This window comes from Styela clava, chromosome 11 (genome assembly GCF_964204865.1).
Source record: "Styela clava chromosome 11, kaStyClav1.hap1.2, whole genome shotgun sequence".
Classification (NCBI taxonomy): Eukaryota; Metazoa; Chordata; class Ascidiacea; order Stolidobranchia; family Styelidae; genus Styela; species Styela clava.
In genome coordinates, this window is record NC_135260.1 from 15686653 (window position 1) to 15706924 (window position 20272).

Here is a 20272-nt window from a genome sequence, read left to right on the forward strand (position 1 = left end):
CCTGAAGCTAAGCACTCCGATTATTATCTTTTATCATACAGCTATATGAAAACGCTAACGAGAGACCGAAGAAGACATTGGGCTGTAGCAATCGGCTAGCTACGTGATACTATATGCGTAGTGTTTTGGTACAACTTTCTGATAGCAGTTGAATATAAAATAGTTTCCACACAGAGAGATACATAAATTATCCCTACAACCACCCTATCTTCTCTTCATTTCTATCTCTATTAATTCCAATATTATATTCGTAATCTCAGACATTCATTACCGACCTATGATGTCTATATTGTACTTAAATAATTTTAATGATGAATATTTATAGGTGCAGTAAAATACAGCTTATTTGATAGGTTTTAATGCAACAATAAACTTTTAAACGCGGTTGCAATGGCGCAGAAGTACCAGATTCTGCTTTCTGTTTTTGTCCTATTTTATCTTGAAAAGCGTGTTTCTGGACATTGTAAGTACATTTTTATTTAGCTAGCACATTGGATTGGCCTCAAACATTTTAAAATAAAATTGTTAAGTACACTTTTAACAATTCAGCAATGTTGAATTGGAAAACTACCGAATATGTTATACGGCTCGGTGATAATAAATTCTTGTCTTCTATAGGAACATCTTTTGCACAAACCACCAGTCGTTCTGTAAATCTGTATTCTGTAAAAAAGTGTTCAGATAAAATGTAATATTTGTAGTCAAGATATATGTCTTCTCTATCACGATACGTTCAGATTATGCGATATTTATATCTATCAATGTGTGATGTTTATAAAAAATTTTTGCTCTGGCACAAAATTTCAAATATTACAACACGCATTACTTTTTCAGATTATTCCTCAACTAAACCGATGATAACAATTGCACCAACTGCAGACTACGGATATGAAACAGACAGTAGGTTTAATGATTTTAGGCATAACAGCATAAGAAATATGATCTTGTGTATGTGTGGAACTCTTAATTATATTCAGATTCATTCCGTTATCCAAGTTACTGCAAATCAGGATATTGTGACTACGAAGCCAAATGGCATGCTCATTCTGGTTATATTTTTATTACTATTTGGGCAAAGATCGGCAAAGGTTATTTTGCAGGAATTGGATTTTCGGATGACCGGATGATGGTATTTATTTTTATTTGTGATCACGTTTGTCATTTTCCAAATTGAACCTATTTAATGCAAATGTATCTTTAAATCAGAACAAATTTTATCTTTTGGACATGAAGGAGGTGCGGTAATTTTGATTCTTTTACCCTACACCAGAATCTTAAAATCACCAATCGCTTACAAATATGAAACCAATAAAAAACAATCTACCCGAACAAGACAACAACACTTTTATAATCTTTCACTAATACTTTCGGCCAGTTTTGCATGAATAACTCATGATACTAACTAATTTCTCAAGTCCACATATCTGTGATAGCATTCATCAGCATTTGATAAATATACACTGTAGGAGGTGCATTTGGTGTAAGTATACTTCTCGAGAACAAGGATTTTTTAATTTATTTCAGCCGAATTCAGACTGTATAACGGGAGGAATACCAATGTACGGATACTCATTTCTTTTGACCGATAGATATTTGAGTGCAAGGTCCCTTGCTGGTATAAGAAATGATGAACAGCAGGATGCGATGTTACAGTCTCACTCTCACGTGAATGGAATGTTGAAATTTGAGTTCAAGAGAAATTTATACACTGCGGTTAGTTAATCTTGGACAACATTTTTATTGCTCCTCATAAAAGTAAAATTCTCTCATCATTTTCATAACTCCTGCAGAATGTACTAAAATTAGAACCAAGTATTTCTATTGGTATATAATGAAATGTGAAACATCTAACATAGGCGAATTTGCTATTTTCAAATACTGTTAAAACTTTCTTCATTAGGGGCAAGTTTACACTAATCCAGATAACAAAATTCTATAATTGGATCATATTCGTCCAAATTTCAGGATACATACGACAAATCTCTGGATGTATGCAGATTCTTCCTATTTTCATGGGGTGGAAGACTTCAAAAAAACAAGTTGATTTCAAAACATACAAAAGCATTCGCCACGCGGAAAAAAATATGTTTCGGTAATATTTGCTGTTTTTTTATATAATCATTTCTTTGTGCGCCGTAAATAATGGAGATGGAACAAACATGTTTTGATATTAGATTAGAATCATGATGCTCTCATCTTATATTTCCTCGAGGCCAAATACTGTGTATATACAGTCAGTATTAATATTATAAGTTAAATCACAAGCTAAGATCTTTTCAGTAAATATGAGCTAAAATAATAAATATTTAGCGTTTTTTTTTTAAATAAAATGCTTGGTAGATAAGATAACTTCTTCCTTTACACATATATTTGTTATGTTACAGTTCCTCCGCCTACCATTCCACCTACAATCACAATCAAGCCATACCCAACTGGAAGTTATGTATATGAAACACGAAGTAAGTGATGTATTGTATATATAACATATTAAAATTATGCGTTAATAATCAGCTAAAATAGAAAGTAAAATAGGTCGTATTGCCAATATTTTTCTAGTCACGAGAGGTAAACTTTGATGCCAAAAATACAGTCAGTCAAAAATATCTTTTGTTTGATGATTGAAAACATTATGACTGATTCTCAAAAGTCAAACCTACAAAATAGAACCAGCTGACAATTTCCCCTCATCGTAGTATTTATTTTTTCTTGGGAAAATCAGTAATGTTATAAAATTGAAGGAGTTTAAAATATAGGGTTGCATAAGACTGTGATGATTGAAATATAATATTTTTGTTCTATGACAACTACTTTGCAGATTCCTTCAGTTATCCAGGCAGGTGTGATGCTGGACATTGTGAATACATGGCAAAATGGCATGCAGATTCTCATTTTGTTTATTTCACGATATGGGCTAACGTTGGCGAAGGAATTTGGGCAGGAATTGGATTTTCTGACGACAGAATGATGGTAAGATTTCATATAAATTACCAACGGCCATTATTTGCTTTTTTCGGATTTTTGTTTTAACATGGAAGTAAATTTACTTCTACTGTGAGTAATTGAATTTTTGTAATGCTTATATTTTTTTTAAACTTATACTTTTGAAATTTCTATCAATATTCCGATATTCTGAATAGTTTATACCACTTTCTCTATATTGTATTCACATTTGATTTACAGCCAAAATCTGATTGTATAACTGGTTGGAAATCTGGAAATTCGTTCAAACTGAAGGACAGATATTTGATAGCTAGACGACCAGACGCAGTACCACGTGACCAGCAGCAAGATGCCATTCTGCAGTCACATTCATTATGGAATGGAATGCTCGTATTCAATTTTAAAAGAAAGATAAATACTGGGGTAATTCTGCGAACAGTTTCTCTGAATCTTCAGTCCCAGACAGCAAAATTATGTTTGCCAATTTTGTTCATTCCTATCGCACTTTATATTTTAGATAAATTTCTATTATTCATTAAGTGTGTTAATATATTCAAAGAGTTTATGGTTTTTGCGGCAAATATTCATTTAGTAGAGCAGATATTTATAGGCTACCAATACTACTGCTATTCGACTGATAATGTTCATTTAAATTTCGGAAACACGTTGGGTCTCATGTTATCATCTTCTGGTCAGATTAGAAATATATTTCTTCAGTCGAATTCCGTCTCTAAGACCGACTTAAAAACTATTTTATAAAAGTGATGGACTGGGTACATATTATCAGTTCATTACACTTACAGCACGTCGACCTAATTGGATGATACAATTTGTACGAATAATATTGAAAAATCGACTCGTGAATTAAAAAAAAATCTAAATAGCGTTAATGTATATATAAACAAATTGTGTTTCATAGGATAGGTACGACAAATCGCTGGACATTTGCCGCTTTTTCTTATTTGCTTGGGGTGGTAAAGGAAATGCTGACGGATCTATATCAGCTCACACCAGACAATTTGTATCGAAGAGGAAAGTCTGTATAGGTGAAACACGATTCCACGCTAGTTAAATCATTGTAATGTTATGCGTTGGTCAGTAGCAGTAGAGTTCTATAAAAGGCCCGTAATCACCTTTTTTTGAAACGTTTTTGGGCTTACAGTGTATTTATTTTGTCATATATACTAAATGTTGCTAAAATCGAAATGATTATTTTTACAGCACATCGACCTACTATTGGACCGCCTACTCTAATACCTACTATTGGGCCCCCTACCCTAATACCTACGACAAAGCCGAAAGACTACGGATACGAATCTCAATGTATGTTAATTAAAAAAAATTTCATAGATTGTTTTTCTTTTAAGAACGTTATTAAATCTACAAACTCTGTTGTTCAGTTGCAACTGTTTTTTCGTACATCCTTACGTATATTAATGAAAAAGTGTCGTTTTTGTCTTTTTCTAATTTGTTAATTAATTTTGATCTCAATTATTGCAGACTCATTCAGGTATCCCAGTTATTGTCAGCCCGGTTATTGTACTTTTGAAGCAAACTGGAGATTGTATTCGGGTCATGTTTACTTCCGCATTGCAGCAAAAGTCGGTTTGGGATATTGGGCAGGAATTGGGTTTTCTGACGATAGATTAATGGTAAATGTATAAACATAAATAACGGAATATCATTATTTCCTTTAATATATAAACATATGTTATATAAATATTTTATTTGCAAAGATTGTGTCATGTTATTTAATTTGACCAATGGTACAAAATTAATACAGTTATCTCGTCCACGCAAAAGTTAAATTTTTTCAAAAGTTTTCATTTATTATACGCGGGCATTTTAGCTCGTAATCAGTCCTTGTTCTTACCGTCTTGTAGATTCAGAGAATCGAATGTGAGTTCTAATTTGTACGCAAAAAGTCACCTACTGTCGAAGAGAATTATCTGCTGATAGTATTTACATAGAACCGCTTTCTATGAGATTATTTTTTCAAATTAAACAATTTATTTACACGAACTATTTCTGCTGATGTCTCCAGAGCAACACAGCAGTCATTGGGAATTTGTTTTCGGCCCTGGAACCTCAGGGCTTTTGCGGATCCTCCATGTATTTGGGAATCCTTTTTTCCAGCAAACATTCAGTAAAAACGATATTATTTTAGCCTGATTCTGATTGCATCACGGGTTGGATGACGCCCGGTTATTCGTTCAAATTAAAAGATCGATATCTGTTTGCCAGAAGACCAAACGCAGTGCCAATAGATGTACAACAAGATGCGGTTGTTCAGTCGTATCATCATCAGAATGGAATGCTCAAATTTAGCTTCAAAAGGAAAGTGAACACATGGGTATATGACTACGTTTTCAATACAAAATTATGCTAGAATAATTTACCTACCTTATATTATTTTATTGCCATTACTCGTATTAACTTTAATTTCAGGACAAACATGACAAGTCTCTTGATAGATGTCGCTACTTCTTGTTTTCCTGGGGCGGGAGGGGTTTTAATGATGGAAGGATCACCGCTCACACCGCACAGTTTGCAACAAGAAGACTAATCTGCTTAGGTAAGATATATTGCGACGCTGACAAATTTAGTACCGTGGCATACTATGCTTAGTTGAGGCCTTTGTGGCTGTTACTTCCGACTTATGCCATATATAAATGCGAGACGTCCACATTGAAATCCAATATAACAACTATTGTTATGCTCTATCGTCGTCAACGTGTTATGTGTTTGATTTTAGAATACAATTCTTGCCAGCATAAAAGATGTGGGGCAAATCAACATTGTGTTCATCGCAACGGTCAAGGACATTGCCAATGTGGGATGGGTTATTACAAATCATATGGCGGATATTGTCAGAGTAAGTTTCATAACCTGATATATATACCTACGTATTTTTTCTGGTATAGTTTTCTCTTTTGTAGTTTCGAGACCTAGATCAGGTAGAATGTCTAGTTCAGGGGTGCACAACCTTTTTGCTATTGGCGGCCACATTGCATTTATTCGTATTCAATAGGCCATAAGGCATCCATGGGGTTGATGAGCGCGCCCAAAGCGCGATTCTTTTGCTTTTATGACGTCATAACCGCGTATTTGACACATGCGAGGTGCAGTCTGCCCAATGAAATATGTAGGACTACTTGGAAGTATATTATTCACATTTTGAACGAATTGTTCTTTTTGGTGGACCGAGTCCTGAGCAGATATATTGCAGCAAGTTGCATAATGATTGCCCAATTTTGAAAAAAATTCGAAAGTCGGGGAAGGGGGAGGTTGCCCCCATTTTCTTGTCCCCAAAAGTATAATAAAATGTTAAATATTTTATTGAATTTTTTTATAAAAGTTTGCAAAGCTTTGTAGCAATTTAAGGACTCCCTTGGTCTTGCATGTGGGCTGCCGAAACGCGTGATCAATCTGAACCGTGAAGTGAAATCCCCAACAGCAAATACACCATCCAGATTGTGACGCATCGTGTCGTCTGACTTTTTTGCAGTGCTTCTGTTTTGCTTCAATATACGCCAGCATAGCCGCCAAATCCTATATTTTTAATTTTTTTTTTCTGTTTATAGGATTTTGTATGTGGACGGCCGCAATATTTTTTCACATCGGCCGCAGGTTGTGCACTGTTGGTCTAGCTAGTTTATGATCAGCCGGTTTACATGCTTATCGTTTCACTATTGTGTGTTACATAGAATGCAATACACCTCAGTTGGTCTATTTGTAATTTCATTTTGGTTTTACTTAGTTGTGCCAGAAGTCAAATATCATTTTACTTATCAATTCACGTTTTAACTGAGCATTTGTTTCTGTAGAAAAAAAACTTTAGGTAACGTCTCAATTACTGTACTGTATTAGGAACCCAAACATCGCCTCACTTTAGCACTCTGGGCAACGTACTAACCGTAAAAAATATCCTCTGCATTTCATCGCTGATTATACATTGCGGGTTCCCAGGTTATAATATCGAGAGATGAGAACATTTTTTTAAACAACTTTGCCCAAAGCATGGCCGCATGGCTCAATTAACGGTGAAAGGTGATCAATTTTACAATGAGGGTTTCTTGGTACGATAGCCAACGCTCGCTATTCTTGAGGGGCGACTAAAGATAGTTTTGGGGAGAACAAAGGAAGGAAATCCCAATGAACACAAAGCGTTATAACATCTGCAAAATAAGTTTAATCGAGTTACATTTCGACGATTGACTGTTTCAGGTTGGTTTATTGGACCGATGACTATCTATATAGTATATAGGCAATCTGGATTGGTCTTATAGAAGTTCTCTCTCTCTCTCTCTTGTAAGAAATGAGAAAGTTTAAATGTATCCTATTTTTGATTTCGAATTGTAAAACCTCAAATATTAATCATAGTAAAACCCATTTGTTACCCTTTATATTAAAATGCATAATATCTGTTTTGCAGGGTATAACTACAACCAACATCATTATCCAAAGTATGGCCGGTACTCGAAGAAATAATTCACGATTCGGAGATTGCAGAACGGCAATATTGGACTGCAAAAATCCGCACAAATCTCAGTTTTTCTAGTGTCGTGTAATTTTCTTTTTGGTGCCCTTTTTTCGGACCTCCAGAAGTATGTGCACCGGGATGGCGCACAACCTGAACATAGTATATATATGTACCAGGTTCATGTTGTGCGCCATCTTGGTGCACATACTTCGGGTAGCACTCTTTTTTCTTACTACGTTGTCGCCGCCTTCCCAATATTTTGCATGTTTATTCTGTGATACTAATCTGATGAATATTCTAACATAAATGTGAATTCGGATACCTTCTGTGATGTTCACTGATGGATAGAAAAGATATAATCCTGTATTGAATATACCAAGACAGCAATATTTCTTCCCGTACCGCCACAAATAAGTAGAACATATTCAGTGCGTATTTAAGCCTGCTTGCTTGTCGAATAAGGTACCTATGTGCTGATTAAAATTTACTGCTAATCAGTAGCTCAAAAGAGTCGCCTACCTTTTTTTGGCGCAATGAGAGTGAGACTAGATACTAGAGCAAGAAATTGGGAAGCATGTATTTGAAAATGCATATATTTCAGTAAGAGACTTTTGTCATTCGAATTTTTTTCATAAATACTGTAACCAATGTTCCCTCTAATTTTTTGTAGTATGTGTGCGCAGAAATTTTGGTGTGTGCGCACTTTTTTGGAAATGACTAATATTTGTGCAAAAACCGGGTAATAAGTGGGCCAACAACAAACCTTCTCAACCTGCCAATCGAGCACATTGTTACATTACATCGAAATACGTCTGTGCGCAGTAAATCTATGCGTGTGCGCAGTCTCTGAAAGCTGTGTGCGCGCGCACACGCGCACACCTTAGAGGGAACACTGACTGTAACTATCAAAAATTATAATGACATATCTTCAAACTCTATACTCAACTACGCCACTACGGCACGGCCGTAGTAGTTGTACCAGGTTATGGTAAGGGCATAGTTTTATTCCGATTTTCCTCATTTTAGTTCTATAACTGCATGTGTTAGCCAAGTTAATATACCCCCCACCCATAGGTTTCAGTCCCTTCACACAACTTGATGTAAAGTAGGCAAACAAAATTAGTTACCACCATATTGGTAAACATCTTTTTGGAGGGCCTCAACTACACCATTCAAATAAAACTCAATGACAATTGATTATATTGGCAAATATATACTGTAAGTAATGGTTGTTGTTGTAGTGTGATTCTTCATACTTTTGTTGTCCATTGTACCATTACGTAATTGTGACGTAATATTTGAAAAAGTTATGTGCGTTGCGAGCTCTTGTCTTGTCAGGTTAGCTTTGTATTTATTTCGTTCCTCCAGATTGGAAGAAATTTTACATCATCTCCAAACTCCGGGAAAACCAGATTTTAACCACAAAAACTTTGATGTATATCATTAATTGCGACTGTCGCGAATGACTGGTCAGATTCTTTCTTGGTGTCTATCAAAAATCTTAATTGATTACCACCATTGGATGTCCAAAATTTCGACTCCTGACTCCGCGGAGCTTGGAGATACTACGTGTACAGCTTCGGTAAAAACATGTCATTTGCGACTATACAACTTTGGCTCTCACGTTCAAGTAGGTAACTGGAATACTTACATATCAAATTGAGTAATAAATGCAGTATCCGGCAATCGTTTTATAAAAGTTAATTCTTTTGCTTCTTCGTGAGTGTTTTCCATTCCACTGATATTTTTAATTTTTGCGAATCTTGATCTGACAACACTTCTTACTCGCATGCCTGTAAATCATGATGTTGCTGATCGACCATGTCTTTTCTTCAAACAAATAGAGTTTATAATTTTTTTATACTGGCGTATTCTTATAGATACAAAATCGATTTGCTACCTGTACATATTGTACTATATTGACTATTTTATAAGTCAATAGGTATTGACATATAGTGCAATATTATTCTAAGTCAAATACAAACAAGGGTCCAACCTACCATAAGATTTTTCGACTTCGGAGATCCCATGATCATAAGAGCATGATCTTGTAGTTCAGGCGTTGGATTGGAGTAGAAACCCTGCTAACATTTCCCGCAGTTCGACCACCCGAAGAGCGGTTTGTAGTATGTACCAAAACAAGCATTCATATAGGAGATTCAGAAAATATAAGCGAGTAAACAAACTAATATTAATAAAAGAACAACTCCGTTAGAATGTATTTGTTTTGAAGTATCTGGAGGTTGTTTTGTATTACTTGTTGTGTTGCAATGTTTACAATGTTTATTTTAACAGAGTTCAAGAGTGGAGCCATTAGCAGAGTAATCAAAATGAAGTATGTGAGAGTATTGTTTAACATAGTCAACAAGGACTACCGCTTCCTTGCTCCTCCATAAAACCATTAAAAAAATAACTTCACATTATTGTTGGCATGCAACATAATAGACTAAATTAGGGCATATCTCACAGGAGGTTCTCCAACCCTGATTTTGACCACAGAACTCTTGTTCTTGCCAGCAAATATAGTTAATTTTTTTTAACATAAATTTCTATTCTTACTTCATTTCTGCCCTATTTTCACTACAACTCACTTTTCAATCTTAATCATGAATAAATCGTGAATCAAATTCAGTTTTATTGGAAATTGGGAAATATAAATCTAGGAAAATTATAAACAGAATATTTGATCAATTAACACCATATTTTCAGCATATATATGTATGTTTTGCTTCTCGAAAGTACATTGTTACATTTCAAAAAATAGAACGTCGAGTATGGTCTAAATTAAAATGCGCCAAAATATCGAAATAATAACAAAACTCAAGTCAAAGGTTAATAAAGGTATTTTCACTAGAAGCACTGAGTGAAATACTCTGACACAAAACAATAGATTCACAACTGAAATCATGATTTTTGAGAAGAAAAATATCTCAGATGAATTTTTTGAATCAGTGACCCCTGTGAACAAATTCATAGTACGCCTTAAATCCACTTGTTTCTAAATTTTCATCGCTGAAAAATTTAACATAAACAACTTCTTCGATGCTTGAGAAAATATGGGCCGGTTGAGCGCCGCAGTATTCTGAAACTCCATGGATTGTTGCTGCTATAAGTACTCTGTCATGCGTGCATTGTCCGTCTCCGTTTGTTTCTATGTCCATATCAACAAATGTTATTTGTAATTCTTTTGTTGAGTCAAAATTTTCGAATCGCCAGGAGCAGTGTGAATTACTGGGATAGGCTGAAGGATAATTTGGTGACATGAAGAATCCAGATTCTCCGTCCAACGGGGTTATTGTGTGGCCGCAGTTAGCGCGCTCATTTGTATTCGAAGGTGGAACGATTCCCGGTGATTGAGGCAGTGAATCATTAGGTGAGACTGAAATAAAGAGTATATTAACATAAGTTTAACGTGATTTTTATTCAAAATAATATATATTCTTTATTGTAATATTTCGGTTAACTTATTTTTTATAACTATCAGTAGAGGTGCGCGAGACTAATTCCCAATCCTTTCTCAATGTCTTTGCACTAGTGGATCCGTATGCGTGTGGAAATGAAATATATTTGTGTTATTGTGCAGCAGAACTCTTGAATTGCAACTTATTTTTTGTTGTAGTTTGAATTTTGAATTTTGCAAGATCCGCATTCAGAAAATTTCTTACATTTTTTAAAAGGCTATATCATGTAGTTAGTTGCCTTCGGTTAAAATTTATTATGTTAAATACCCATAAATTAAGACTCATGGGAATCGTTTTCAAGTACAGTTTTACAATTATGCTTGCTTTAAGTTTCGGAAAAACTTGGTCAAGATCTCTAACATTCCAGGTTAATAATTGTGATGTCACAATACTGTTCCAATTCCCTGTCGAATTTAATGGAAGCTGACATTGTTAAACCGGAGATATAAATAGGATTAGTCATAGTTTGGATATTTTACATAACGTTCAATAATAAATCTAAATTTTGTATGTAGTTGCGTGATATTTTCGCTCTTTTCTCCAAGAGCAAGGTCCCCACAGAATGCTTTGCCGTGCCGCATGCGGCAACGAGACGCGTAGTTTGCTCAAACCTATCCTAACCTCCCCAACAATGAATTGTAAGTTAAAGCCCTCATGTCGTGTTTAGTAAAAGCAAATCAAAATCTAAACTCACATATTTGGTAACTCAGTACAATTCCTTGTTGTTTGGTTTCCTCGGGATACACGGTCATTACAACGCTGATTTCGTTATGAGAAATGTAAAAATATTTTGCGGTATTAACACCATGCTGGTAGTTCACAAGTTCTTGTTGATTGCTCTTGATGACAACCTACATTTACAGAATGAATTAAATATTAGAAGGGAAGTATCAAAATAGATGGAAAAATCAGGCCTGTTTTCAAAAGTTTCTGAGGTTTCAAGTACACGATTTTAGAGTTATTCATGACGTTTGAATTTATGATACATGAACGTACAGGACAATGCGTTTTCATGTGTATAAAAAGTATCTTACATCATTTGACGACATGTCCAATTTCTCCACCTTTAAATCGATCCATGATCCTTCAGGCAACTGGATATCCCATTCACAGTACACTGTGCTCAATGAGTGATTTAGTCCAGGCATGGAGACTATTCCACTGTTGCTATTAAGGGTGCCACTGCAGTTGCTAGCTCTTTCTATTAATTTAAAAAATAGTGATTTTCATTGTTGCCGACCGCGCAAGATTGTAAGATGAGTTTAATTTATGTTTTTGTTGACACTACTATTTGGTTAACGTGTAAAACGGCATTATTTGAATTATATGTATAGCTTAGTTTATTCTGTGTTGATAATAATATACTATGAATATAGAATAACCCAATAATACCTGCACTGCCAATTAAGTGCAATGTTTCTGTAACAATTGTTTTTACTAATACACTTACCGATAGTTGGAGCAGAATAGTAATCGTTATAGCCGTACATACTGTCATATTCCATAATGCCTGAAATGTAGAGAAGTATTCATTGATATAATATTATTAATAATAAATGACAAACTGCCACAACAGAAACTCTTTGATAGATTGAATTTGTTACATATGTTCTACAATATAATATGATGTACATATGTACACGAATCGGTATGTGCATTAAAATAAAAGAGATGGTTATAGATTGTTAGATACCCTTTCATTTAAACTTATAAAAAAACTCATAAACTGTGTGGTGAATGTATTGTTAAAATGAATTGTACGCATTTAAGACAAATTAATTCATAAAAATTTCAGCAAAATGCTGGTTTAGTATGGATAGTTTCAAAGTATTCTCCATTTTGCTAGTTAATTATTTAGTCCTAATGACCAAGGATTTGTACGTGGTTGAAAGATCTATACACGATGCCAACGGTATATAAAATTATATTTGACCATACCTGCTTGTTGCGGGCTGTAGTGCATCATCTGAGCACTGGCATGAAAAATTCTACCAAGCGATGCTGGCATTGGCTGAATACCAGCAGGACCTGGTGCAGCCATATATCGACCGCTGAATAGTGAAGGTGAGATGCCTGGACTTGACTGATGAGACGGAATGCTTGCCTCTGCTTCTTCATCAATAACATAGGGACACAAAATAGGTGGTTCAATAATATAATCCGGTATTGGCTGGCCCCTGTCCCAACATGGTGGTAAAGGAGGAAATTCCGTTGCTGTAATTTATACGAAAAAATATTTTGTGTTAATTAGAGACTATTAATTATCTAATTATTTAATACTTTCAGGTAGTAACAGTACGGGGACATGGTGTTTTGCAGTTGTATTATTTTGCAACTGATAAACCTGAATCATGAATTTAGCACGCTTTCAAATGGAAGTTATCAGAGCTTTCAAAAGAAATTTTCTGATATATTTTAATACCGATGTTGGAACTATTAAAAGTCAAAACTTGAATGGTGTAAACCTGGTCTGAATGAAACTAGAATATAAGTCCTGGGTTAAACAGCAACCTTGCCAAATAAAATTGTTGCCTCTTGAAAAGAAAGCTTCAAGGAGCTCAACATTGCACTTACAGGTTGGCGGAGTAGTCGTTATTTCATCCTCTGGTAATACAACAACCAATGATGTCAATGGAGTCACAAAGTGATATTTTAGTGCTAGTGTCATAGCTTCATCAACGAGTTTCTTTACCTCCGCCTAAAATAAAAACATTAGATTAGGACATTAGGGGTACGCTGCATGTATATACGTTCTGCTAGGGTTAGACCTGGCTTGGGTTCGCATTTAAAAAAACCATGAATTAGAAAAAATTGTCGTTTGAATCATAAAGCCCAGTAGAAGTGATTTTGCAGAAAAGATCGGAGAGAAGTTGAACGTAGGGGGTCTTTGTCTGTGTACTATTCTAGATTAATACATTTTACTTTTCATGAAATGCACAAACCTCCATTGTCATAAACTTACTTAATTAATGTATTGTGATTTTTAAGCCACGCATTCTCATACTTACATCACTCTTTTCAAAAAGTTTTTGTTTGAGTTTCTCCTTAATCGTATAATAGGCCCAAATTCGTTCGATGAAATCGTCGAAATCACCGGTATCTTCATACCAATGTTGATAATCTTCATCGAATTCATTACTGACTACACTGTATTCAACGTCACCATCGACCGACGTCCCAACGATTGTTGATTTAAGTGGTTTGTCTGAAACAATATTTTGAAATATTGATTTGTTTATTTGAAATTCGAACTTCAAAAAATTCCAAAGGCGTCAAAACAAATCAATTAACGTACCATGATCCAACTTTGCACCAACTACCATGACTTCCGATCCTCGGAAGTATTTCTCGTAATTCGTTTTGCTGACGTCAGAGACCGCTGATCCAGAGTAAGTCATTTGGACACGGAGTAGCAGAGGAGCGGCAACTTCTTTGAAAAATCCTTCCAGTTGTAAAGAAGCGTCTGATTCTTCATAAATTTGTCTAAACATTAGAATCCGTTTTGTGAAGAACCTTATCAATAAACATCTTGAAATAAGTTTTTATGGCCGCCAACTTGGAATTTACATCGTATGTACATTATACACTAAAATATATATATATGTCGAAATAATGTTACGTATTTGAAGAAGTTGTTCAATAAATGTACAAATATAAATTGTTGGCTCTTGATAAAAAGAAAACAAAGTATCGTAGTCGAAATGAAACGTTTTATAGTTGATTAATTTGATGGAAAGATTGCATGTTTGCATATTTCAAGAAAATTAAAATTTTGAAATGCTGAAAATCAAGACTTTGACAGAAAACCGTGGAATGACAAGTATGACTCTTTTCTCAATTATCAGTGTCATATATGAATTCCAATAACAAATACTATGCTTTCTATAAAATTAATTAGTTGTATATTTTTTTATTTTTTGCCAAAAATGTTTTTCCAATATTACTAGTTGTGTGGTATTTCATTTAACTTCAAATATCTGTTTTCTAATTAAATTGACCTGAACTTATCCAAGTTCCGCACAAATAGGTATTTACTAGTTCTCAATTCACCGCCATAGTTCGTTATAGTTTGAGTAGTACTTTGGCGGTCGTCAGTGGTCCCGTCCAGAAACACATCCTAATTTCTTATGCGTGAGAGCTTGTGATCTTGCTTTGAACAATTATTTCCTATGAAAGTTAGCTTTTCTACCTTGAGATACCGTCGTTTTCATTTGCCATACGTTTCAGGAAATCGTGATTCAAATATTTTCCAAATCCAAGGCAAAAAACGGAGAATTTTCCTTTCACAGCTTTTTTGACGTTCAATCGTATCTTAGTTTCATCCGTTACACCAGAGGTGGGATCACCATCTGATAGTGTGATGATTGCAGAAGACACCCTGTCGCCAGGTTTTACATGTTTCAATTGTTTGGCGCCTCGTAACAATCCATCATTTAAATTGGTTCCTGTACGAAAGATTATTAAACTAATTACTTCTATCAACAACTATTTGTTGACCAAGAAAATATCAATTCAATTTATATTAAATTAAAATTTTAATTCACCTCCTCCAGCTCTAATGTTTCTGACGTAAATAATTGCGTCATTTACATTTTGTTCCGTTACGCTGACTAGCTTTTTTCGCCACAATGTGACATCATTTGCAAACGTCACGATGTTGAATCTACAAAATAATACATTTCATATAGTATTATATAAGATAGCTTACGATATATTTTCAAGCAATCTAATGGCTTAATTTGCATAAATATTTCATTTTTCGAAATATTGGAATTTGGCTTCGTATTGTCTAAAATTAGACTTCCAATCCGTGATGTTAGGTATAATTTTACCCAAATTCAGAAATTTATACAAATCTCATCAAACTTGCTAGATTAGCATTGTAAAATCTCCGATTAATTTCACAATCCCTTTTTATATATACATAATATACTAATCACTCCCATAGTGTATTGTATTAAATTACAATTTCTAGATCGAACTGTATACATTGTTTCGCAAATTGAAATAATGCGCTTGACGGTCTTCCATTAAAAAATTATGTTGTCGCGTAAACTAGACAAATGGAAGCATTACTCATAGCACATGAATTTTTTCACCGTTATTTTTTTTTTGAAAATCCGCATTTGTAGCATAAAAATGCATTAAAAAGTCACAACTTACTCATCAAGTTCAGACATTTCTTTCAAAACAGTTTCAAAAGCTGTTTTTGTTTGTGTCATTTTAGTGCCAGACATTGATCCACTGCGGTCAATCACAAATACAATTTTCTTCGGAAGAACTGGTAAATTTTCTGGCGCAAAATAGTGAACAAAATATCCATTTCTTATTTGAATATCTCCTCCGAGCTCTTCCCTCGTAACATCATAGATCACTGTCATTTTGCGATCATTTTCGGGAATCATAAGCAAACGACGTTGCTGAGTTTGTGAGGGTTTGAATCTGTGTGACAAAAAATATATCTTCATTGATAAAGGGCTAAAAATATTTCAATTCAGCCGTTTTCACATCAACAAACAATTAATATATCATGCAATATTCATCCAAATGTGTACGTTTAGTATTTCTATTGGCCCAACACTATAGGCTCAGTTATTTTCTAACTTTTCTTTAAGTTAGGTTTTATGACCTTCAGACCTTCTTCATGTACTTTCAAAAATTATGGTGCCACATGCATCGATTATCGACCGTGTTGTAGCGACCAAGGGACCGAAACTGATTTTTTTTCTGTTTGTCGAACAATGTTGTTTTTGGTTGAAAAGTCTTGGTCTGAAATTTATAGCATAACCATGAATATAGCCAAACTATTCTTTCTCCTTAAACTACACAGTTAACAATATATGAAAAAATGATGTAGGACGATTATAGTATTATTTTAATTCTTCCAATTTGAGAAAATTGGGATTGTATCACCAGAACAGTACACTGGCAGACTTCCCAACCAAATCACTTATATGTAGATAATATATTATGGTCTATTTAAATGAGAGTAAAATCTACAATATTTCTATGTTTTGTATAAGACTGGGGATGGTTTTTTATTAAAACTTACGTCAATTTAGCTTGATATTTGCTTCGCCTGACATCAATGTCAATCGGAACATTTCCTTCCTCGTCATATCCACTCAAAGGATCGACATCGCCTATCTCGCCTACCTTATGTGGTGACTTAGAGTCCAGAAGAGTAAATCCACTTCGTTCCGTAATGTAAACATCAATTACAAAGTCATCCACAATCTAAAATATTTCAAATGAATTTAGTAATTACGAAATAATATAAAACGATAACGTTCTGCACTAAGGACAAGGCACAAGGACGATATTACACTAAAAAAACATTCAGCGAATTTCTAGTGATAAACCTATTCCATTCACTTACGAATACATAACATTATTGTGCGTCGCATGTCTATATTGAAATGTTTCTATCTCAATAGTTCCGAAATAATGGATGTGAGTAAAGATAGGTTTGGAGATCGGTACGTACAAACGTCCATTTTAAGTACTACTAAATATTCCTTTAATGAATGATGCATGTTACAACGCCGATTTTTATGAAAACAAATAAAGTTAGAAAAATAAAACAAATATTACCTGCCCCGGATGAACAAAAATTTCATGATTGTATTTAGAGAATTTCCTTTTCAAAAGTTCTTGATAAACTAATGTGAATGTTACACTGGAACGTGCTGGTACGTTGGCAGCAACGCTGAACGTATGTGTTTCTCTGACTTTGGCTGTGATCAGACCAGCTGAATGTCCCTGTTTCAAAACAACATGTTAGTAATTAAGTTTATGACATTTTCAATGTTGGCCAGTCAATAACCGAAAAAATCGGAATTTTAAAGTTCAATTTAAAATTGGAAATATTTTAACGCGGATATTTTGCGATGATATACAACTATTTTCTAATAGTCTATCGGGCTTTCGTGATTATAAGGTTTCACAAAAGATAAAACGCTATTCACTCCGTATCAAATTTGAGGATGTCAGTAAATATGCATTGCGCAACACATCATCGTTTTTACTTACACTTTCTGCTGCTTTTTTATATTCTTCTTCTGCAAGAGCCTTTTCTTTAACTTTCCCAACAAAAGTTACTCCGTCCACTAACCTGAATAAAAAGTAGCGTAATTAATCCCATGTATAAAAGCAGCATGGTGATCAACAACATTTACAAAGTGTTTGAAAACAGTCAAGCATGCTATTCAAAAATGTACATTAATTTCTGTAGGTAATTTTTCACTTACATATCAAATCCAGTTATAAATGCAGCATCTGGTAATCTTATTGTAAAAGTTAATTCTTTTGCTTCATCGTGAGTGTTTTCCATTTCACTGACAGTTGTCACTTTTGCGAATCTTGACCTAACCACACTTGTTACTCGCATGCTTGTAATTGAGGATGCTGCTGACCGAGCATGTCTCCTCTGAAAATTGATATAATGATATTATATCCAAAGGCAAATTTATTTTTAAAGTATTAAATCTTGGTATAAATTATTGTTCCAATATAGCATTGTTGTTGCATAGCAGCTTTCTATTGTTTTCACGTTTAAGAGGGAACTTGGTAGATTAGAAATGTAAGGTTGCTTACTTTATGTAGGCTGAAACAGTTCCGAAACAGAAAATAATAAATCCGAACAAAATAGTGGACTTTTATCATCAAGTTCGAGCTCGCCCCAAGCTCGGCTCCAACCGTTCAGCGACACATACTACTGTTACTACAATACTGTTCCAGGTAGCCCTATTTTATATATATATATTTCGAACGTTCTTCCATGCATTTTAAACAAAGCACCTCAATTTGCACCTTAAAGCACAGTAAAATATATATAGCACAACTCACCAAAATGTTCGACGTCTTTTGAGACCCAAAAATCATAAATGCTTGGTCTTTCAATCCAGACAACGATTTTGCAGAAATACATTGTAAGCACAAGCAAAGTGCGAGACCTGCTAACATTTTCGCGCTGTTCGACTTCATCTTCTTGTCTAAAGGTGAATGACGGTTTGATATTTTACTCAGGAATCGCGAATTTATAGGAAATATTGAGAGAAAAAATTGCAAACTAGTAAACAAAAAATATGCCAAATACGTACAAAGGTTTCAGAAAGCTATTTTCTCTTAAGCGTGGGTTGGTCAGTAATCGTAAATCGTTTAAGTAAATATTGTTTTGATGGAGTTGTTGGCGCTGTTTTCTCACGCACGTTCGTGCAAACGATGCAACCATTTGAGACGTAATCGAAACTCGGTCATCCGTGCTGATTTCAGTTTCGACGACCCATTCTCGGCGCCGCGTAGACGAAAACATTTCAAAAACGGAAATAAAAAATAATAAAACGCAGTTAGAAATATTCTCTTGTTAGAAACTAAAAATTCCCAAAAGATTTGTATTTTTTGATAGATTAACTTTCACGGGAACATAAATATCACGAAATAATAGTTACCTCGACGGATATCTTCAGTAGTGTCAATTGGGATTGTACTGTCTCCATTTTGATAAGGTTGCACAGGAAATCAACGAACGATCAAAATATTTTTGTTCGGTACCTGTTAAATAACAACTGTCTGACTGATCGAAACTACAAATCGAAAGTATCAACACCGCGCACAAATCCTCAAACAAAGACCATTTTACCGACAGAATTTTCGATTCCTATTTAATGGCAGCGTTCCAGATATATTTTAAAGATACAAAACGCAATAAATAAACGACTATCTATAGTTCATGTTGTTATGAGGTGGACATTTCCCAATAAAACAGATTTAATGACAACAGAGTATTTTGTTGATATTTTCTACTTTTTTTGTACTAAAAGTCGTGTTCGTCCTTTGCGTTCGTTTCTAAATAAAATTAAATTTTAGTATTTATGATATTCCGATTGATAATGTACGAAATATGATTATTTGAGGGTTAGTTTATAGTTAGTCACGGTTAGTTTATAGTCCGTAGTTTGAAAATATTCGAACGCCTGCTGAGTAGCACCGTTAAATGAAAAAAAAAAAGTTAAATTATACCAATACCTGAGTTACACCACCAGTTTGGTGTTTCCTCTTTTGGGTCTGGCGTTCTACTGACTGATTTGACTGAATGCTATTAAACAGAAGCCAGAGCCCGGCCTTTTTTCGGCAATAAATTCTGGTTTCAGTGCAGTAGAACAAAGTCATAGCGCCTATTTAATCCGGCAGATTGAGCATTTCCGTCGCTAAAAAATTTAACAAAAGCGGCATCGATGGCACTGGTACCGGATTGACTGAGAACCTTGGTATGAATATCATCTCTCGTAAAGATCAGCGCTTTATTCTGCGACATTGTTTGTCTTCATTGATTTCAAGGTCCATGTCGACAGATGTTATCCTATGTGGTTTGGCGACAAACCAGCCA

The 20272-nt window shown here is 34.6% G+C and overlaps 2 protein-coding genes across 3 annotated transcripts; one reads left to right on the forward strand and one right to left on the reverse strand.

Annotated features, from left to right (window-relative positions):
* Nucleotides 1-330: 330 nt before the first annotated feature.
* LOC120332279 (uncharacterized) lies at nucleotides 331-7929 on the forward strand. Its single transcript, XM_039399491.2, has 15 exons — nucleotides 331-463; nucleotides 835-900; nucleotides 978-1129; nucleotides 1525-1713; nucleotides 1966-2092; nucleotides 2385-2459; nucleotides 2816-2967; nucleotides 3181-3363; nucleotides 3860-3986; nucleotides 4162-4263; nucleotides 4441-4592; nucleotides 5108-5293; nucleotides 5389-5515; nucleotides 5696-5815; nucleotides 7376-7929. Exons 1-15 carry the CDS (start codon nucleotides 391-393, stop codon nucleotides 7429-7431), a joined length of 1887 nt encoding a protein of 628 aa, XP_039255425.2. The 5' UTR covers nucleotides 331-390; the 3' UTR covers nucleotides 7432-7929.
* Nucleotides 7930-10034: 2105 nt separating this feature from the next.
* Nucleotides 10035-19934, reverse strand: LOC120348087 (inter-alpha-trypsin inhibitor heavy chain H3-like). Of its 2 annotated transcripts, XM_039418203.2 has the most exons (18): nucleotides 19912-19934; nucleotides 19335-19437; nucleotides 18733-18878; nucleotides 18135-18313; nucleotides 17917-17998; nucleotides 17479-17646; nucleotides 16937-17121; nucleotides 16048-16326; nucleotides 15429-15547; nucleotides 15074-15329; nucleotides 14180-14367; nucleotides 13893-14089; nucleotides 13459-13582; nucleotides 12823-13098; nucleotides 12335-12394; nucleotides 11919-12085; nucleotides 11579-11735; nucleotides 10035-10802 (listed from the first exon to the last, which is right to left on the reverse strand). In XM_039418203.2, the coding sequence occupies exons 3-18, from the start codon at nucleotides 18868-18870 to the stop codon at nucleotides 10372-10374; spliced, it is 3006 nt and encodes a 1001-aa protein (XP_039274137.2). In that variant the 5' UTR covers nucleotides 18871-18878; nucleotides 19335-19437; nucleotides 19912-19934; the 3' UTR covers nucleotides 10035-10371. The 2 variants fall into 2 exon arrangements, with proteins under 2 accessions (XP_039274137.2, XP_039274138.2); XM_039418204.2 differs by lacking the exons at nucleotides 19335-19437; nucleotides 19912-19934 and adding an exon at nucleotides 18987-19003.
* Nucleotides 19935-20272: the final 338 nt, after the last annotated feature.

Excerpts from the sequence above, each read along its gene's own strand:
- LOC120332279 (XM_039399491.2), top strand. The coding sequence starts at position 391 with ATGGCGCAGAAGTACCAGATTCTGCTTTCTGTTTTTGTCCTATTTTAT. Across the intron at positions 2,968-3,180 it reads TTTCTGACGACAGAATGATG|CCAAAATCTGATTGTATAAC; the intron begins GTAAGATTTCAT and ends TTTGATTTACAG. Across the intron at positions 5,816-7,375 it reads ATATGGCGGATATTGTCAGA|GGTATAACTACAACCAACAT; the intron begins GTAAGTTTCATA and ends TCTGTTTTGCAG.
- LOC120348087 (XM_039418203.2), bottom strand. The coding sequence starts at position 18,870 with ATGAAGTCGAACAGCGCGAAAATGTTAGCAGGTCTCGCACTTTGCTTG. Across the intron at positions 15,548-16,047 it reads GAAATGTCTGAACTTGATGA|ATTCAACATCGTGACGTTTG; the intron begins GTAAGTTGTGAC and ends ATTATTTTGTAG. Across the intron at positions 14,090-14,179 it reads TGGTGCAAAGTTGGATCATG|ACAAACCACTTAAATCAACA; the intron begins GTACGTTAATTG and ends ATATTGTTTCAG.